At 44.8% G+C, this 15,749-nt stretch overlaps 1 protein-coding gene across 1 annotated transcript; it reads right to left on the bottom strand.

Annotated features, from left to right (window-relative positions):
• Window positions 1–6,496: 6,496 nt before the first annotated feature.
• LOC122939396 (paraneoplastic antigen Ma2 homolog) lies at window positions 6,497–10,780 on the bottom strand. The gene is made up of 2 exons (XM_044295463.1): window positions 10,709–10,780; window positions 6,497–7,831 (listed from the first exon to the last, which is right to left on the bottom strand). Exons 1-2 carry the CDS (start codon window positions 10,778–10,780, stop codon window positions 6,497–6,499), a joined length of 1,407 nt encoding a protein of 468 aa, XP_044151398.1.
• Window positions 10,781–15,749: the final 4,969 nt, after the last annotated feature.

Genomic DNA, 15,749 nt, shown 5'->3' with positions numbered 1-15,749 from the left:
TTACCCAGTCATCTCCTTGACAGCACACCTGAGATTGTATTTGTCCTGTCTTATCAGAGAAAGGTAGAGCGGTTAAATCCCCACCCATTCCTCCCCTCTCCAGTGTTTTTCCTGTCCTTTTTCAGAGTACTTTCCTCCTTAATATGCCTCTGCTTGGACACTGCATTGTATCTCCCTTGTGAAGAAGCTCCCCCAAACAGCGTCCTGTGCAGGTCTAATGTGAGAAGGTAGTTAAGCTTGATACTGAATGTCTGGGTCATGTGGGATGTCACACAGTGCCACACATCACTTCTGGTGGGCGTATTAGGAGCATTTAAGTGGCAGATAAGCTACAGTTGGTGTGGATCACAGTTTTTCACTGCAGAAGAAGAAGAATCGTTTCTTGTGTGGTGGCGACTGGTAAAATGTCTACCATGGCTAAGCCAAACTTGGATTCAGGTGAGCCTTTCAGGGTCAAGTGAGTAGCCTGGCGGCAAGTTTACATTCACAGGCTTTTTATTATATTAGGGCACTGTGGCTGACCCTTCTCTCCCTTGTGCTCCAGGGAGACAAGGAGCCATCCTCCTCTAGAAAACCCAGATCCAAGAAATGTACATGTAGCACACCCGTGGGTGTGTCTTAGAAGTGGAATAGTGGGTTCAGAGCTCTCTTTGCTCTGGTGAACTCCCTTTTTCTTCCCCAATGCTCAAACACAGTTTATGTGAACAATGGGCCCGTTTATTTTCAACAATGTGACCCTAAACAAAAATAATGGTAAGCAGTAAAACTTGCACAGAATATTACTAGTTAAAAAATTACTGCAGTATTACATGCAATGCGCGGTCAAACAGCTTCTTGCACAAAATCTCAATCAATTACACTTTTCTCCACAGGGTGTCGCTCTCTAACAAGTTTCACTGCTAAGCTAAACTATGGTCAGAATAAAATAAAAGTTAGATATTGACTCTAATCATATAAGAATACAACAGCTGAGTATATTAAACCCTGTATAAAGCTTCCAACGCTTAAATATACACAAAGGAAACACAAATATAGTCCCGGCGTTAGCAGAAAAGAAAAAGGGACAATAGTTGGCAGCTGCATGCGTTGGGGCCCGTCTTCTCGGTTAAATATTTATAGCAATGGCGGACAGTGTAGCTCACTTGTGCAGGAAAATCCTTAACTGGTGTCCAAGTCCAGAACCTATGATTCCCTGCACTTTACTAAGTTATGTGATTCAGAACGGGGTCCTTAGGCTGTAAGCATTTGTCTTGTGAAGATTTCAATATCAGCATGAGGAATATACACTAGGAGAGTCCACACAGTGTCTTCCAGACAAACAGCTTGTATAACTGCAGCTGGCGGTGAATGCAGGGTATTCGTTTGTGTTGATCTCACTCTATCCTGGATGCAATGTTCATAATACTTTAATATGGTGTGCAGATCTGTTACCTCTGAGAGCAGAAAAAGCAGCAGCTCACTACCATTCAGTCTTTCTCCTTCCAAGACACAATCCACTCTCTCTCTGGTCCCAGTGCAGTATATTGCTTGATCTTCTGTCTGGCCAGACAATCCAGTAACTCTATATTGAACAGCATACACTGCATCCTTTCTTTCCAGCCTTTATCGCACACCCAACAAATCCTCCCCCTCGGGAACTGTCCTCTCCAAACTTGGTTCCTAGTGTGAAGCAGCAATCTTTCCTAAGAACACCCCTAGTGGGCAGAACTGTGCACTGCAACTAATGAGGGAAAGAAAAGGAAAAGGTTTAGCATTAAACATCATCATTCCACAAAATCTATGGGGTGTTACACATTCCCCCCCCCCCCCCCCCCACTAAAAATGTCTTGGGTCCTCCCAAAGAATGGCTCAAATCTAACTTTTTTTTTTTTTATATAACACTTAGTGTACAACTAACTGAACATTGCCACTATAGTCAAATTGGACATTCCACCATGGAGTGTCATTAGTACACATTATTGTGGGGAGAGGGTCACCTTTGGAGCAAAGAGCAAAGGGAACATGAGCGTAGACTCCTCGATGTGCAGTGCTCACAGGTTCTTGAGTACTATTTCCCATAGTGTCATATGTGAGTCTCTGTGGAGGCCTTATCTGTCTGGGTGGCCTTAGTTCAGAGGTGTTGACTGGGGAGCATGCTTCAACAGGTGGTGCATCATTGGCACACTCACACTTTGTTTCTGCGGTAATCACATCCTCTATTTCTGGAGTAACCTGGGAGTCACCCACACTTGAATTGACAGCAAACAAAAGGTCATTGTCCATAATAGGCAGAGGAAAACTCTCATTCTGTTGTTCATTCAGGGCCAAAGAACCCTCCAGACGAATGCCTGTTTTGGATTGGTCAACTTGACAAGGGACGAACTCTAGAGCATTAGCATTCAGATCGCTTTCAATGGGGTTGTACATACTATCATAGAAAAGTCCATCTATACCCTACTCACTATCACTGTCTTCTTCCCCATCAAGGGAGGTCACTGGTTCTTCAGCTGACGGGGTAGTCTCTCCTTTTCTCTGCAGTCTGCTGGACCGCCTGGAATTTGATTTTCCTTGTACACGTTTGGGTTCAGAATTTATTATCCTCACAGTTTCCGCTAGGGGCATCAAGTTGTTGCGATGCCAAGTCTTAATTGGTCCTTCCTTTCCTTCAGGGCGAACCTGGTAGACTGGAATGTTTGGCAGTTGGGAGCAGATTATGTAGAGATCAGAACCCCATGGATTTGCTAATTTGTGCTTGCCTTGTAGGCCCATATTCCTCAAAAGAACTCGGTCCCCTGGCTGAAGATCATGTACTTTCACTTTCTTGTCATAGCGAGCCTTATTCTGTTGATGTCGCAGTCCTGAAGAGATTTCAGCCAACTCATACGCTTGCTTAAGACCTTTCTTGAGTCTCTCCACATAGCTAGTGTGAGAGTTCACCGGAGTGTCATCAGCAGAGACTCCAAATGTCAGATCGACAGGGAGACGAGCTTCTCGCCCAAACATTAAAAAGTAAGGCGAGAACCCCGTGGCATCATTTTTTGTACTGTTATAGGCATGCACCACTGTTGCCACATGTCTACTCCAATGACTCTTTTTTTCAATAGACAACGTCCCCAGCATGTCAAGTAAAGTCCTGTTGAAGCGTTCAGGCTGAGCATCCCCTTGCGGATGATATGGGGTAGTGCGACTCTTCTGCACCCCCAAAAGTGTCAGTAGTTCCTTTACAAGTTTGCTCTCAAAATCACGTACCTGGTCAGAATAAATTCTTTTTGGTAGACCATAATGGACAAAGAACTTTTCAACAAGCAGTTTAGCCACTGTGAGAGCTTTCTGATCACGAGCAGGGAATGCCTGAGCGTATCTTGTATAATGGTCTGTCACAACCAACACGTTGCTAATTCCCCCTTCGTCAGGTTCAATACTGAGAAAGTCTATGCATACAAGTTCTAATGGTCCTCCACTCTCTAACTGTCCCAAAGGAGCAGCTTTTGTGGGCAACGTCTTTCTTTGAATACAACACATACAGGAACGGCAATAGTCTTCTATGTCTTGCTTCATACATGGCCAGTAAAATCTGTCTCTCACGAGCCCCAAGGTTCTGTCATAACCCAGATGGCCATGTTCATCATGTAACGCACAAAGTACTGTCTCCTTGTACTTCTGGGGGAATAACTGCCATTTTTCACTATTGACGGTACTTGGGGCCCTCCTGTATACAAGTCCACTTCGTATTTGCAACCGGTCCCACTCTTTGACCAACAGCCTCGCCATTGGGTGGGCATCTGTACGAAGAATGTCAACTTGGTTCTTCTCTAAAGCTGCCATTGCTAATTTTCCTAAAGGATCTTCCTTCTGATCTCTTCTGAGATCACTGTGGCTCAAAACTGGTAACGATGAAGCCTGCAGAGTGACTGGATTGCAAAAGGATGAAGGTAGACTTTCGGCTGGTAGAGCTAGGCTCTGGGCACAACACTCACTTTTTGACTGGACTGTTGAAAATTTGCACATAGCTCTCACTCCTGGTGCAGGTATTTCTACCCATTCATCATCAGGGTGTAAATCTTCATGAGGTCTACAGGATAGACCATCAGCATCCCCATTCTGTGTGCCCGGACGGTACTTCAGACTGAAATTGTAGTTCGACAGAGCAGCCATCCATCTGTGTCCAGTGGCATCCAACTTTGCAGTAGTCTGTATGTATGTTAAAGGATTATTGTCTGTCTGAACTTCGAACTCAGCCCCATAAAGGTAGAAAGAAATTCCAATTTGTAGGCTGGATAGTTCTTTTCTGTGGGGGATAGACTCCTGCTAATGAAAGCCACAGGCCTCAGCCCCTTGTCTTGCTCTTGATAGAGAACTCCTCCCAGACCTTCTCTGCTAGCATCTACATGGAGTATATAGGGTTTAGTCTAGTCAGCATAGGCTAACACTGGAGCATGAGTAAGACAATGCTTGAGCTTTTCAAATGCTTCATCACACTCAGAGGTCCAGCGGTCCTCAATACACTCTTTAGGCCCTCTTGATCCACTCACTTTCTTCAACTTGAAGCCTTCATCTGAGTCAGTGAGATCCATATCACTTTGAAGCAGTTGGTTTAGGGGTCGGGCTGTCTTGGCAAACCCTTGTACAAATCTTCTATAATAGCTGCAGAACCCAAGAAAAGAGCGCAACTCTGTGATGGTTCGGGGCTTAGGCCAAGATGTCACTGCTTCAACTTTGCTGGGATCTGTTGCTATCCCCTCTGCAGACACCACGTGTCCGACATATGTCACTGATGGCTGGAAAAATTTGCATTTGTCTAAGGATAGTTTCAATCCTTCTTTCTCAATCCTATCCAACACTTTCCTTAGCCTTGCCTCATGCTCTTCCAAAGTTTTCCCGAAGACAATGATGCTATCCAGGTAGACAAGTACTTCAAGAAGATGCATATCTCCAACTGTTCTTTCCATGAGCCGCTGAAAAGTTGCTGGTGCGTTTGATAGGCCTTGGGGCATGTCATTGAACTCAAAGAACCCCAGAGGAGTGATGAATGCTGTCTTTTCTCTATCTGTAGGATCCATTGGAATTTGGTAGTATCCACTCCTCAGATCTAACACACTGAACCACTTGCTGCCCACCAAACAATTAAGTGCATCCTCTATCCGTGGGGTGGTATATTGATCAGGGATGGTCCGCTGATTCAAAGTGCGGTAGTCAACACACATGCGTATTGATCCATTTTTTTTTCTGACAACCACAATGGGGGAGGCATAAGGGCTTATGGACTCCTGAATCACCCCAGCGGCTTTCAGTTCCATCAAGTGCTGTCGTAGGTCCTCCAAATCTCCCGGAGCAAATCTTCGTGAGCGTTCCCTGAAGGGCCGCTCTTCCATCAGCCTGATGCTATGCATCACACTCTTAGAATGACCTTTGTCATATTCACCTGCAGAAAAACAGTTCTTCTTTTGCTTTAGCATCTCTTTAATTCGAACCATCCATTCTGGTGGCAAGATACCACCTCCTAAATCAACATCTTCCAGGTTCAGTTCATCTATATTGACGTTATCACTTGGAGGCAAAGGAGTGGCAGCATATACATTTCCCAGAAGGACTTGAGAGCGAAGAATAATGGGAGTGCACCCCTTGTTCTTCAACCCTATTGACAAGGTATCATGCGGGTGCTTCAATTTGTCAGCTGGCCAAACCTCTTGTATTAACTCCAGACCAGGTGGCAATTCTATTTCTGAGCCCATCTCCATCATGAAGTGGGAGGTAGTTGCCTTTCCACACATCCTCACCTTTGCCCTTAGACAAGTTATTCTTCCTGGTTGAATGACATGTTCTCTTCCGGAAGGGGACCAAATATGCCCAATCTCTTCTTTTGGGTTGATTTTCTCCTTTTTCAAAGCATAGTACACTGGTTTTAAGAATGGGTGAAGTGAAAGACAATTCTCAGCCAACTGTGGTCTCAACAATCGCCGAATAAAATCTGTATTCGTCCCAATCAACATGGCAGCTTCTCCCTTCTCTTTAGGTCTTGGGCACACAACAGCTAGAGTGTTAACTTCTTCGCTGATCCCCACCACTGAGGTAGGGAACTCTAACTTGAGTGAGACGTAGCCATCATATGAGAACTTTGTGTCACTCAGACCCCAAATCTCCAGATCTTCCAGTCTTTGAAGCGGCAAGTATTTCAGTTGCTTCTGATAAAAGTCTCTAAATAAAATAGTAACCTGAGCCCCAGTGTCCAACAAAGCTTTGCTATAGATTCCTTCTATCTTAATTGGCACTAGAGGGGACGGCCCAATTAGACCAGCTGGCAGCTTCTCATTCCTTGTTCTTTCCACTGCCTTACAGTCGGCCTGCTGATGAGCGGTTGATGGTAGTCTTAAAACTTTTGCTCTCTCCTTCAGAGAATCAGGCCGTGTCAGTCTTCTGTCATCTGAAATGTAAATGGACGAAGAATTCGAGGCAGGGGTTCTTTCCTTCATGGTGTTATTTATGGAGCTCTTTAAACTTGGGCACACAGTTGGCTCCTTCACTGAGGCCCTCTGAAGTTTCCCTGCATCGAGTTCGCCAAAAACATTTCATTTACTCTCCTTAGATTCTCAGGATTCGGACATCTCCGTCTCATGTGTCCTGTCTCTCCACATCGGTAACAGAATCCAACAAATGCTCTTGATCTGACTCCATTCAATTCTCTTCTGACTGCCATACCTGTGGATGCTGCATCTATTTGCTTCTCTTCTGCTAGTGTCTTGACTGTCTTCTGTAGCCCCTCTACTGTCTTGACAATCTGTGTTATTGCATCTGCTAATGTGGCCACTTGTGACTGTATCTGTGATGCTTCGGAACTAGAGGCGCTGTGAACCATTGCTCCTGTTTGTACCTGAGAGGAGCTCCTCTCTTCCAACACTGCTTCCTCCTCTCTGACAGCTTTCACCAACTGATGATACATTAAAGGTGTCTGGTTTGTTTGTGCCCGCATTTTTATCATGATGGGATCTAGGGGCAATGCACCCTGAAATATCTGCTGAACTCTTTTCTGATCTACTTGGTCTGAGTTTATCCCCTTCTTGAGCATTAGTTGATGAAGAATTCGATCCAACCGCCTAATATACTGGGACAATTTCTCCCCCTCCGTCTGATAGGTATGCGTGAACTTATATTGAAGCTCCTCCACTGTCTCAGTTCGCCCAAAAACATCTTGTAAAGCATTCAAGTAGTCTCCAGCAGAGCAGGCCCTTTTGCTCAGTCTTAGATTTCTGATCACTTCTGCGGCCGCCCCTTTGAGACTTTCGGCAACTCGCTGTTTCTTAATAGCTTCCAACACATTCCATTCTTCTATTACTTGAAGCACTTGATCCAGCCAGGGTTCAAACTCCTCCTCCCCATTTGGTGTGGGCTGAGTCCCTGAGAAGAACTTTAACTTGCGGTATTCAGAGGCCAAAGATTTCTGGCCCAGAGTCGCACATTTACTCATTACTTCGGTCAGTGCTTGTACTAACCCAGAGGTGGTGACCATGTCATTTGCATCTACGGACTTGTTTCCAGGCAAAAACTCTGGTCGAACCAATCTAGCTTTGAGTCCCTCTTTCCCAAATTCAAAGTCCTCAGGGAAATCTAACGCTGACACTGGTGTCTCCCACTCAAACAGAACATCGGTCCTCTCCTCTTCTGTGTCCCTATTTACTTTGATATCTCTAATTAGACAATGTTCTCCTGGGATAATCTTTTCCATCAAATCATAAAGCTGACGGCGGGACATTTCAGTACTGGGGACTATCAATGCAAGTGCTTTGTCTAAGTCCACTCTACAGATCTGACACCACTCAGTGACTAACTTTGGATTCATTTTGTTGTCTTTACTGTTCTTAAAAAAAAAAGGGAACAGAGTTATGGTCTGAAATCTATCCCGGACGAGCCCCCAAATGTAGCGCACCCGTGGGTGTGTCTTAGAAGTGGAATAGTGGGTTCAGATCTCTCTTTGCTCTGGTGAACTCCCTTTTTCTTCCCCAATGCTCAAACTCAGTTTATGTGAACAATGGGCCCATTTATTTTCAACAATGTGACCCTAAACAAAAATAATGGTAAGCAGTAAAACTTGCACAGAATATTACTAGTTAAAAAATTACTGCAGTATTACATGCAATGCGCGGTCAAACAGCTTCTTGCACAAAATCTCAATCAATTACACTTTTCTCCACAGGGTGTCGCTCTCTAACAAGTTTCACTGCTAAGCTAAACTATGGTCAGAATAAAATAAAAGTTAGATATTGACTCTAATCATATAAGAATACAACAGCTGAGTATATTAAACCCTGTATAAAGCTTCCAACGATTAAATATACACAAAGGAAACACAAATATAGTCCTGGCGTTAGCAGAAAAGAAAAAGGGACAATAGTTGGCAGCTGCATGCGTTGGGGCCCGTCTTCTCGGTTAAATATTTATAGCAATGGCGGACAGTGTAGCTCACTTGTGCAGGAAAATCCTTAACTGGTGTCCAAGTCCAGAACCTATGATTCCCTGCACTTTACTAAGTTATGTGATTCAGAACGGGGTCCTTAGGCAGTAAGCATTTGTCTTGTGAAGATTTAAATATCAGCATAAGGAATATACACTAGGAGAGTCCACACAGTGTCTTCCAGACAAACAGCTTGAATAACTGCAGCTGGCGGTGAATGCAGGGTATTAGTTTGTGTTGATCTCACACTCTCCTGGATGCAATGTTCATAATACTTTAATATGGTGTGCAGATCTGTTACCTCTGAGAGCAGAAAAAGCAGCAGCTCACTACCATTCAGTCTTTCTCCTTCCAAGACACAATCCACTCTCTCTCTGGTCCCAGTGCAGTATATTGCTTGATCTTCTGTCTGGCCAGACAATCCAGTAACTCTATATTGAACAGCATACACTGCATCCTTTCTTTCCAGCCTTTATCGCACACCCAACAAATCCTCCCCCTCGGGAACTGTCCTCTCCAAACTTGGTTCCTAGTGTGAAGCAGCAATCTTTCCTAAGAACACCCCTAGTGGGCAGAACTGTGCACTGCAACTAATGAGGGAAAGAAAAGGAAAAGGTTTAGCATTAAAGGGGTTGTCCCACTTCATAAAATAGCTTTTATCTAATCTATTTACCCCCAAACAACAAATCTTCCTATTCATGTTATAACCCAAAAGCTACCTTTCCTTCAAAAAATCATGAAAAGCGATTCCTTTGTTGATTTCTGTCTCCCTGGGATACGGCCACTCTCCTCCGGCCGAATCGCTGTGCCGCGCCTGCGCACAACGGCCCTGCAAATTATCGTGCCGCCTCTCCCTTCCTCTGAGTACGCGCACGTTCGCGCATGCGCCGTTTATCCTGTGTGTCGGAGATAGCGCAGCGCATGCGCGAACGCGCGAACATCCGAACAGTTTGGGCGAGTCTGCGGAGCGAGAGGACGTTCATCGGAGGCTCTGGATATTTCATAAAAGGTAAGTATAAGATCTAGTGGCCCACTCACCACCGAATATCGAGTATTGGACAATAAAGGGGGCATTTTTAGTGACACTGGGGGCAACTATCTGAATTTTAGGGACACAGGGGGCAACTCTATGAATTCTAGGGACACTGGGGGCAACAATATAGGGTTTTTAGTGACACTGGGGGCAACTATCTGAATTTTAGGGACACAGGGGGCAACTCTATGAATTCTAGGGACACTGGGGGCAACTCTATGAATTCTAGGGACACTGGGGGCAACAATATAGGGTTTTTAGTGATACTGGGGGCAACTATCTGAATTTTAGGGACACAGGGGGCAACTCTATGAATTCTAGGGACACTGGGGGCAACAATATAGGGTTTTTAGTGACACTGTGGGCAACTATCTGAATTTTAGGGACACAGAGGGCAACTCTATGAATTCTAGGGACACTGGGGGCAACAATATAGAGTTTTTAGTGACACTGGGGGCAACTATCTGAATTTTAGGGACACTGGGGGCAAATATATGTATTTTATGTACACTGGGGGCAAATATATGTATTTTATGGACACTGGGGGCAACTATATGTATTTTATGGACACTGGGGGCAACCATATGAATTTTATGGACACTGGGGGCAACTATATGTATTTTATGGACACTGGGGGCAACCATATGTATTTTATGGACACTGGGGGGCAAATATATGTATTTTATGGAGTCTGGGGGCAAATATATGTATTTTATGGACACTGGGGGCAAATATATGTATTTTATGAAAATTGAAATGTTTTAAAATATAATGTTTTTCCTTTCTAAATAAATAATTTCAAATAAAAATGTTTTTTTTTAAATGTCATGAATGCAAGTGTGTTACATGAATGTTGATCAATAATCAAAAAAATTTAGATAAAATTTGTCTATTCAAATGCAGTCTGAATCAGGAGTAATCCGTTCTAGAAGAATGAGTTTAGAGCAGTGGTTCTTAACCTTGTTGGAGGTACTGAACCCCACCAGTTTCATATGCGCATTCACCGAACCCTTCTTAATTGGAAAAATTAAATATGATTTTTTCAAATTCAAAACATAGGTATATATTTATACATAGGTGCACAAAGTAAATAAAACCATTAAAGAACAAAACCATAAAGATCAAAGAACAAAACCATTAAAACATGATTTTCACACAAAAATAAAAACATAATAATGAATATTTACTGCAAATCAGTGTGACTTCTGCTGTTGTCTTTCAGAGACCAGGTCAGAAATGCGCGGCTTTACCTTGGCAAGTGCCACTCTCAAGTCATTTTCGCAACAAAGTCTGTTCCTTTTCTTCGTTTTTATGTCCAGCATCCTTGAAAAGGATTGCTCGCAAAGATATGTTGTAACAAACGGTATGAAAAACTCCAGAGCTTTCTTAGCAATAACAGGGTTGACACCAAAACATTGAGAGCGTTGTTGTTCTGAAGAGTTGCTGTTGAACCTGGCTCTGCTGAAGTTCAATGATTTCATCGAGGTATTCATCATTGACATCTGTTGTCTCAACACTAAATGTGAGCGGCTGTCTCACCCATGCTGGATATGACTCTCTTGTAGGGAAGTATCCATCAAGAGACGTTGCAAGCTCATCTAAGTGCGTGGCAATTGCTTGCTTCAGTTCCGTGGGTACAGAAATGTCTCCGATTCCAGATACATCTTCGATCTTACTTACACAGTCGTCTAGCAGGGGAAAGTTTGCGAAGTTATCGTTCTCTATTCGTCGTTTCCATAATGGTAGCTTTTTTTGAAAAGCCTTCAGGTTTTCTTTCGCTTCGATGATGTTGACTCCACCGCCCTGCATCTGTTGATTGAGATGATTTAGAGCTGCAAAGATATCAGTCATGTACGCTAAAATGAGAATGAACTCAGAATCTTTGAAGCAATCTGCATGACAATGTTGAATTAAGTAATTTTTTTATTAGCAGTTTTTAATATTACAAACGTAAGGCCCCACCCCCCACATACCCTCCCCCCACAAACCATCAGTGTGATGCCCTCCATCTTCCATAGCTGCAGCATCCGGTTACATCAGTGCAATTGCATTCAAAGTACACAGGCACAAGCCCCATCCCTACAACATTCCCACAAAATATTGAAAGACAGTTTATGATCTTATAATCGAAGTTGGACCATACATCTGTCATCGGCCATACCCTCCCCACATTACATATCGCAAAAGCATACCATGTCTTCAGTGAGAAATCGCCAATCACCGAGCCAAATACGTACAATGATCGATAAAGCCCTCACACTAATCCCAGACGGTATCTCTGAAGTTCCCTGGACGCCAACCCGGGGGCATCGATCCAAGGAGTCCAGAGCTTTTCGAATTTGGCCATGGCACCCCTCTTTCTATAGACCCCTCGTTCCAAGTTAAGTAACCAATTAATCTTAGCTACAAATTCGGATTTACTAGGACTACCCTCATCCAGCCAATGTTGAGCAATCAGCTTGCGAGCCATATACAACATTCTGGCCACTGCTATTTTCCTGGGCTCAGTGATTGGCAAGTCCTCCACATACCCCAATACACAGACAAATGGCGTCACATCCAGCGTAACTTCATACAGAGAGTCAATGAGATGCAGCACTGCGCGCCAAAAACCCTCCAGGGCCGAGCACGACCACAGCATGTGCAGCATATCCGCATCCTCCTCCCCGCATCGCGGGCATTTGGAGTCTACCCGAAGACCAATATTAAACAGGAACTGAGGAGTCCTATAAACCCTATGAATTAGATAAAGGTGCGACAGCCTATGGGCCTCGCTGAGAGAGAGCTGCGGAATCCTCTCCAATATCTCCTGCCACTGGGTTTCCTCTAACGGCCCCATCTCCGCTTCCCATTTTGTCCTACTATTTATCGGGTGGTCTTGCAAAAATAGATCCAACAAGGCCTGATAAAGCAAAGAGATAACTCCAGAGGAGGAATCCCTCCTCTCTATAAACACAATAATCTTGTTTTGAAGTACCGTGCTCAACATGCCGCCGTCCTGGTCAGCCCGGAAGGCATGGCGCAGCTGCAAGTACCTATAGAAATTGGAGGACGGCAATCCAGTTTCCGTCTGAAGTTGCTCATAAGATTTAAGACCAGTATTATCAATAAGTTGGTGAATTCTAATAATACCCCTGTCACGCCAACCCCCCATTCCCTGCAAAGAACCTAAATTAGGCAACCACCGGGTGTCCCATATAGAAGTATACTGCGTTACGCCTTTAATGCCCTGCATGTCCCTCACTTTCCACCATATTTTATGCAAGAGGCGCAGTGTAGGGAACACCACACCCGACAGCTTCAGCTTTTCCGCTTCTAACGCCTCATAGAGATTTGACACCACCAAAAAGTCTCTCAGTAGCCTATGTTGAGTATCTCCCTCTCCCCTTTCCCAGCCCCTCATATGCTGAAGTTGGGAAGCTAGGAAATACACCCACGGGTTTGGAAGAGCCAATCCCCCATCAGCTTTACCTCTCTGCAGTATTTCCAGCCGTAGTCGAGCTGAACCCCCCCTCCATATAAGCTCCCTAAACAGCCTATTAATTGAGTGAAAGAACCTGAGCGGTAACCATATGGGGGAATTATGTAGTAGATAAAGCAGCTGCGGCATCCAGATCATCTTGATAAGATTAATCCGTCCTACCACTGATAGCGGCAGCTTAGACCAGACATGAAGTTTTTGTTTGAATCTGCCCATGAGGGGAGATAAATTCAGTTTCTCATAATCAGTAAGCTTCCTAGACACCACCACCCCCAGATACTTGAATTCACTCAGCACCTGTAATCCTGACTGAGCGTAATCCGCAGAGTGATCTACATGATCCATAGGAAGGAGGGATGATTTACTCCAATTGATAACCAGGCCAGAGTACTGCCCAAAAGTACCAATCACATCCATAACTACTGGAAGGGATTCTCTAGCCTCAGCCAGGAACAGTAATGCATCGTCCGCATACAACGCTATTTTCTCCTGAAACCCGCCCCGCTTAAACCCAATGATGTCCGCATGACTCCGAATCATAGCCGCCAATGGTTCTATAGCCAGGGCAAATAGCAATGGAGATAAGGGGCAACCCTGCCTAGTACCCCTATAAAGCCGAAACTTTTCTGATAAACCTCCATTCACCCGTACTCGAGCTGTAGGCCCACCATATAACAACCGTACCCACGCTATAAAGTTATCTCCCAACCCAAACCTCTCCAGTACCTCCCACAAGTACTCCCACTCTATACTATCGAATGCCTTAGCGGCATCTAAGGAACAAATGACTCTATCCCCCGGGTTATCTACCGGAATCTGCATATTAAGATAAAGGCGTCGGATGTTAATCGCTGTAGATCTGTTCGGTAAGAATCCTGACTGATCCATATGCACAATGGAGGAGATGACCTTAGAAAGGCGTAGAGCCAGCACCTTGGCCAGTATCTTTATATCTGTGGGTAACAATGAGATTGGCCGGTAGGAATCCGGAAGAAGTGGATTCTTCCCAGGTTTGGGAAGAACCACGATAATAGCCTCTTGCATTGAAGCAGGAAGCGACCCAGTCTCTGAGGCCTCCTGATAAACCTGCAGCAGCTGGGGCAATAAGATGTCTCCAAACTTCTTATAGATTTCCACCGGCAGCCCATCAGTACCTGGGGACTTATTATTTGCCATAGAGGCCACCGCCTCCTCGATTTCCAGTAATTGTAGCGGGCCATTTAAATAAGCACTATCTGAGTCTGACAACTTAGGCAAGGATACCCCCTGCAAATACAATGAGATATCTTCCCTATTATAATCTAGACGCGATCGGTACAAATCAGCATAAAAAGCACGGAACACCGACACTATGGCCTGGCTATCCACTATTTCCCTTCCGTCCTCCCCCTGTAAAGCCGTAACATATGCTGACGCAGTCTGCGCCCTAGCCACAGTAGCCAGTAAGTGGCCCGCCTTCTCTCCTTCATCGTAATACTTCTGACGCTGAAAAGATTGTTTAGTACGTGCAAGCTCCACAACGTGCGAGTTATATGCGTCCTGTGCCTCCTTCCAGACGGATAGAGATAACTGATCACCCTTTTCAACATACTGCGCCTCCGTCACCCCCACGCGATCCCTCAAAAACTCTCCAAACTGTCTACTTTTAAGTTTGGCCCTACTAATCCCTTGAATAAGCGTACCCCTTAGGCAGGCCTTCATGGCGTCCCACACCATCCCGCCTGCAGCTGAGCCTACATTTAAGGTAAAATATTCCTGTATAGTGGAGCTGACATGGGAACAATCAATCACCTGCAGCCAGAAAGAGTTAAATGTCCACAACCGCTGAGAGACCGGAACCGCGGGCGCGGTGGCCAAACGCAAAAGCAGAGGGGAATGGTCAAACAAAGCCCTAGCCAGATATTTCACCTCCTCCACCTGCCTACACACCAACTCAGATCCCAGCGCCAGATCAATGCGTGACAAGGCCTCATGTGATCTAGTATAGCAAGAAAACTGACGCACCTTGGGGTGACGGACACGCTACAAATCTATCAGGGCCACTTCCTCCACCAATCTGCCAAAGGATGAAACAGGACCCTCAGCATCCACCTGCGTCCCCCCATGTCTATCCCAGTAGGGGTGTATAGTGTTATTGAAGTCCCCCACCATAAGGACTGGAATTTCAGGATTACAATTAATAAATGTCAGGGCGCCTCTCAACGCCACACTACTGTAAGGTGGAGGTATATATATTGACACCAGCAGGTACTCCTGCGTATAGATAGTGCAGTGTATACATACAAAGCGGCCGTCAGGGTCAACACTGGATGACCGGACCTGGAAAGGGATTGACTTATGAACCAGGATACTAACCCCGCGGGAATAGCTAGAAAACACTGAATGAAATGTATGGCTCATCCATGACCTATGGAATGCCTGTGCCCCTTCCTGTAGAAAATGGGTTTCCTGTAAACATATAATAGCGGGAAAGTGCGGGCGTAGATAATCCAGCACGGCAAATCGCTTTGACGGATCACCCAGACCGCGCACATTCCAGCTAACAATAGTAAATACATTAGCCATATTTAGATACTAGGAACACAACCCAGCTAATAACATGACATAACGTGAGTGTTGTAGGTACAGACAATACTATAGCATTAGTGCACCGACAGGCAAGCATGATATCACAGATACAGAGCATCAACACAGATATACTGTAAACAATCCCCAAACCCAAAAAATTGTAAAAACTAAAACTGGAACCAAAAAATCGCGCCTGCATTACGTCCTCCAGCAGGCTGAGGCACGAGTCCTCCATGAAACCG

This window comes from Bufo gargarizans, chromosome 5 (assembly GCF_014858855.1).
Source record: "Bufo gargarizans isolate SCDJY-AF-19 chromosome 5, ASM1485885v1, whole genome shotgun sequence".
Classification (NCBI taxonomy): Eukaryota; Metazoa; Chordata; class Amphibia; order Anura; family Bufonidae; genus Bufo; species Bufo gargarizans.
Note: the sequence above shows the minus strand (reverse complement) of the source record. Positions and strands in the feature narration are given on the sequence as shown.

Bases quoted from the DNA above. Each gene is read 5' to 3' on its own strand.
- LOC122939396 (XM_044295463.1), bottom strand. From the start codon at position 10,780: ATGCTGGACATAAAAACGAAGAAAAGGAACAGACTTTGTTGCGAAAAT. The intron at 7,832-10,708 runs GTAAAGCCGCGC...TTTTTTTTTAAG, and splicing joins TGAGAGTGGCACTTGCCAAG to AACAGTAAAGACAACAAAAT.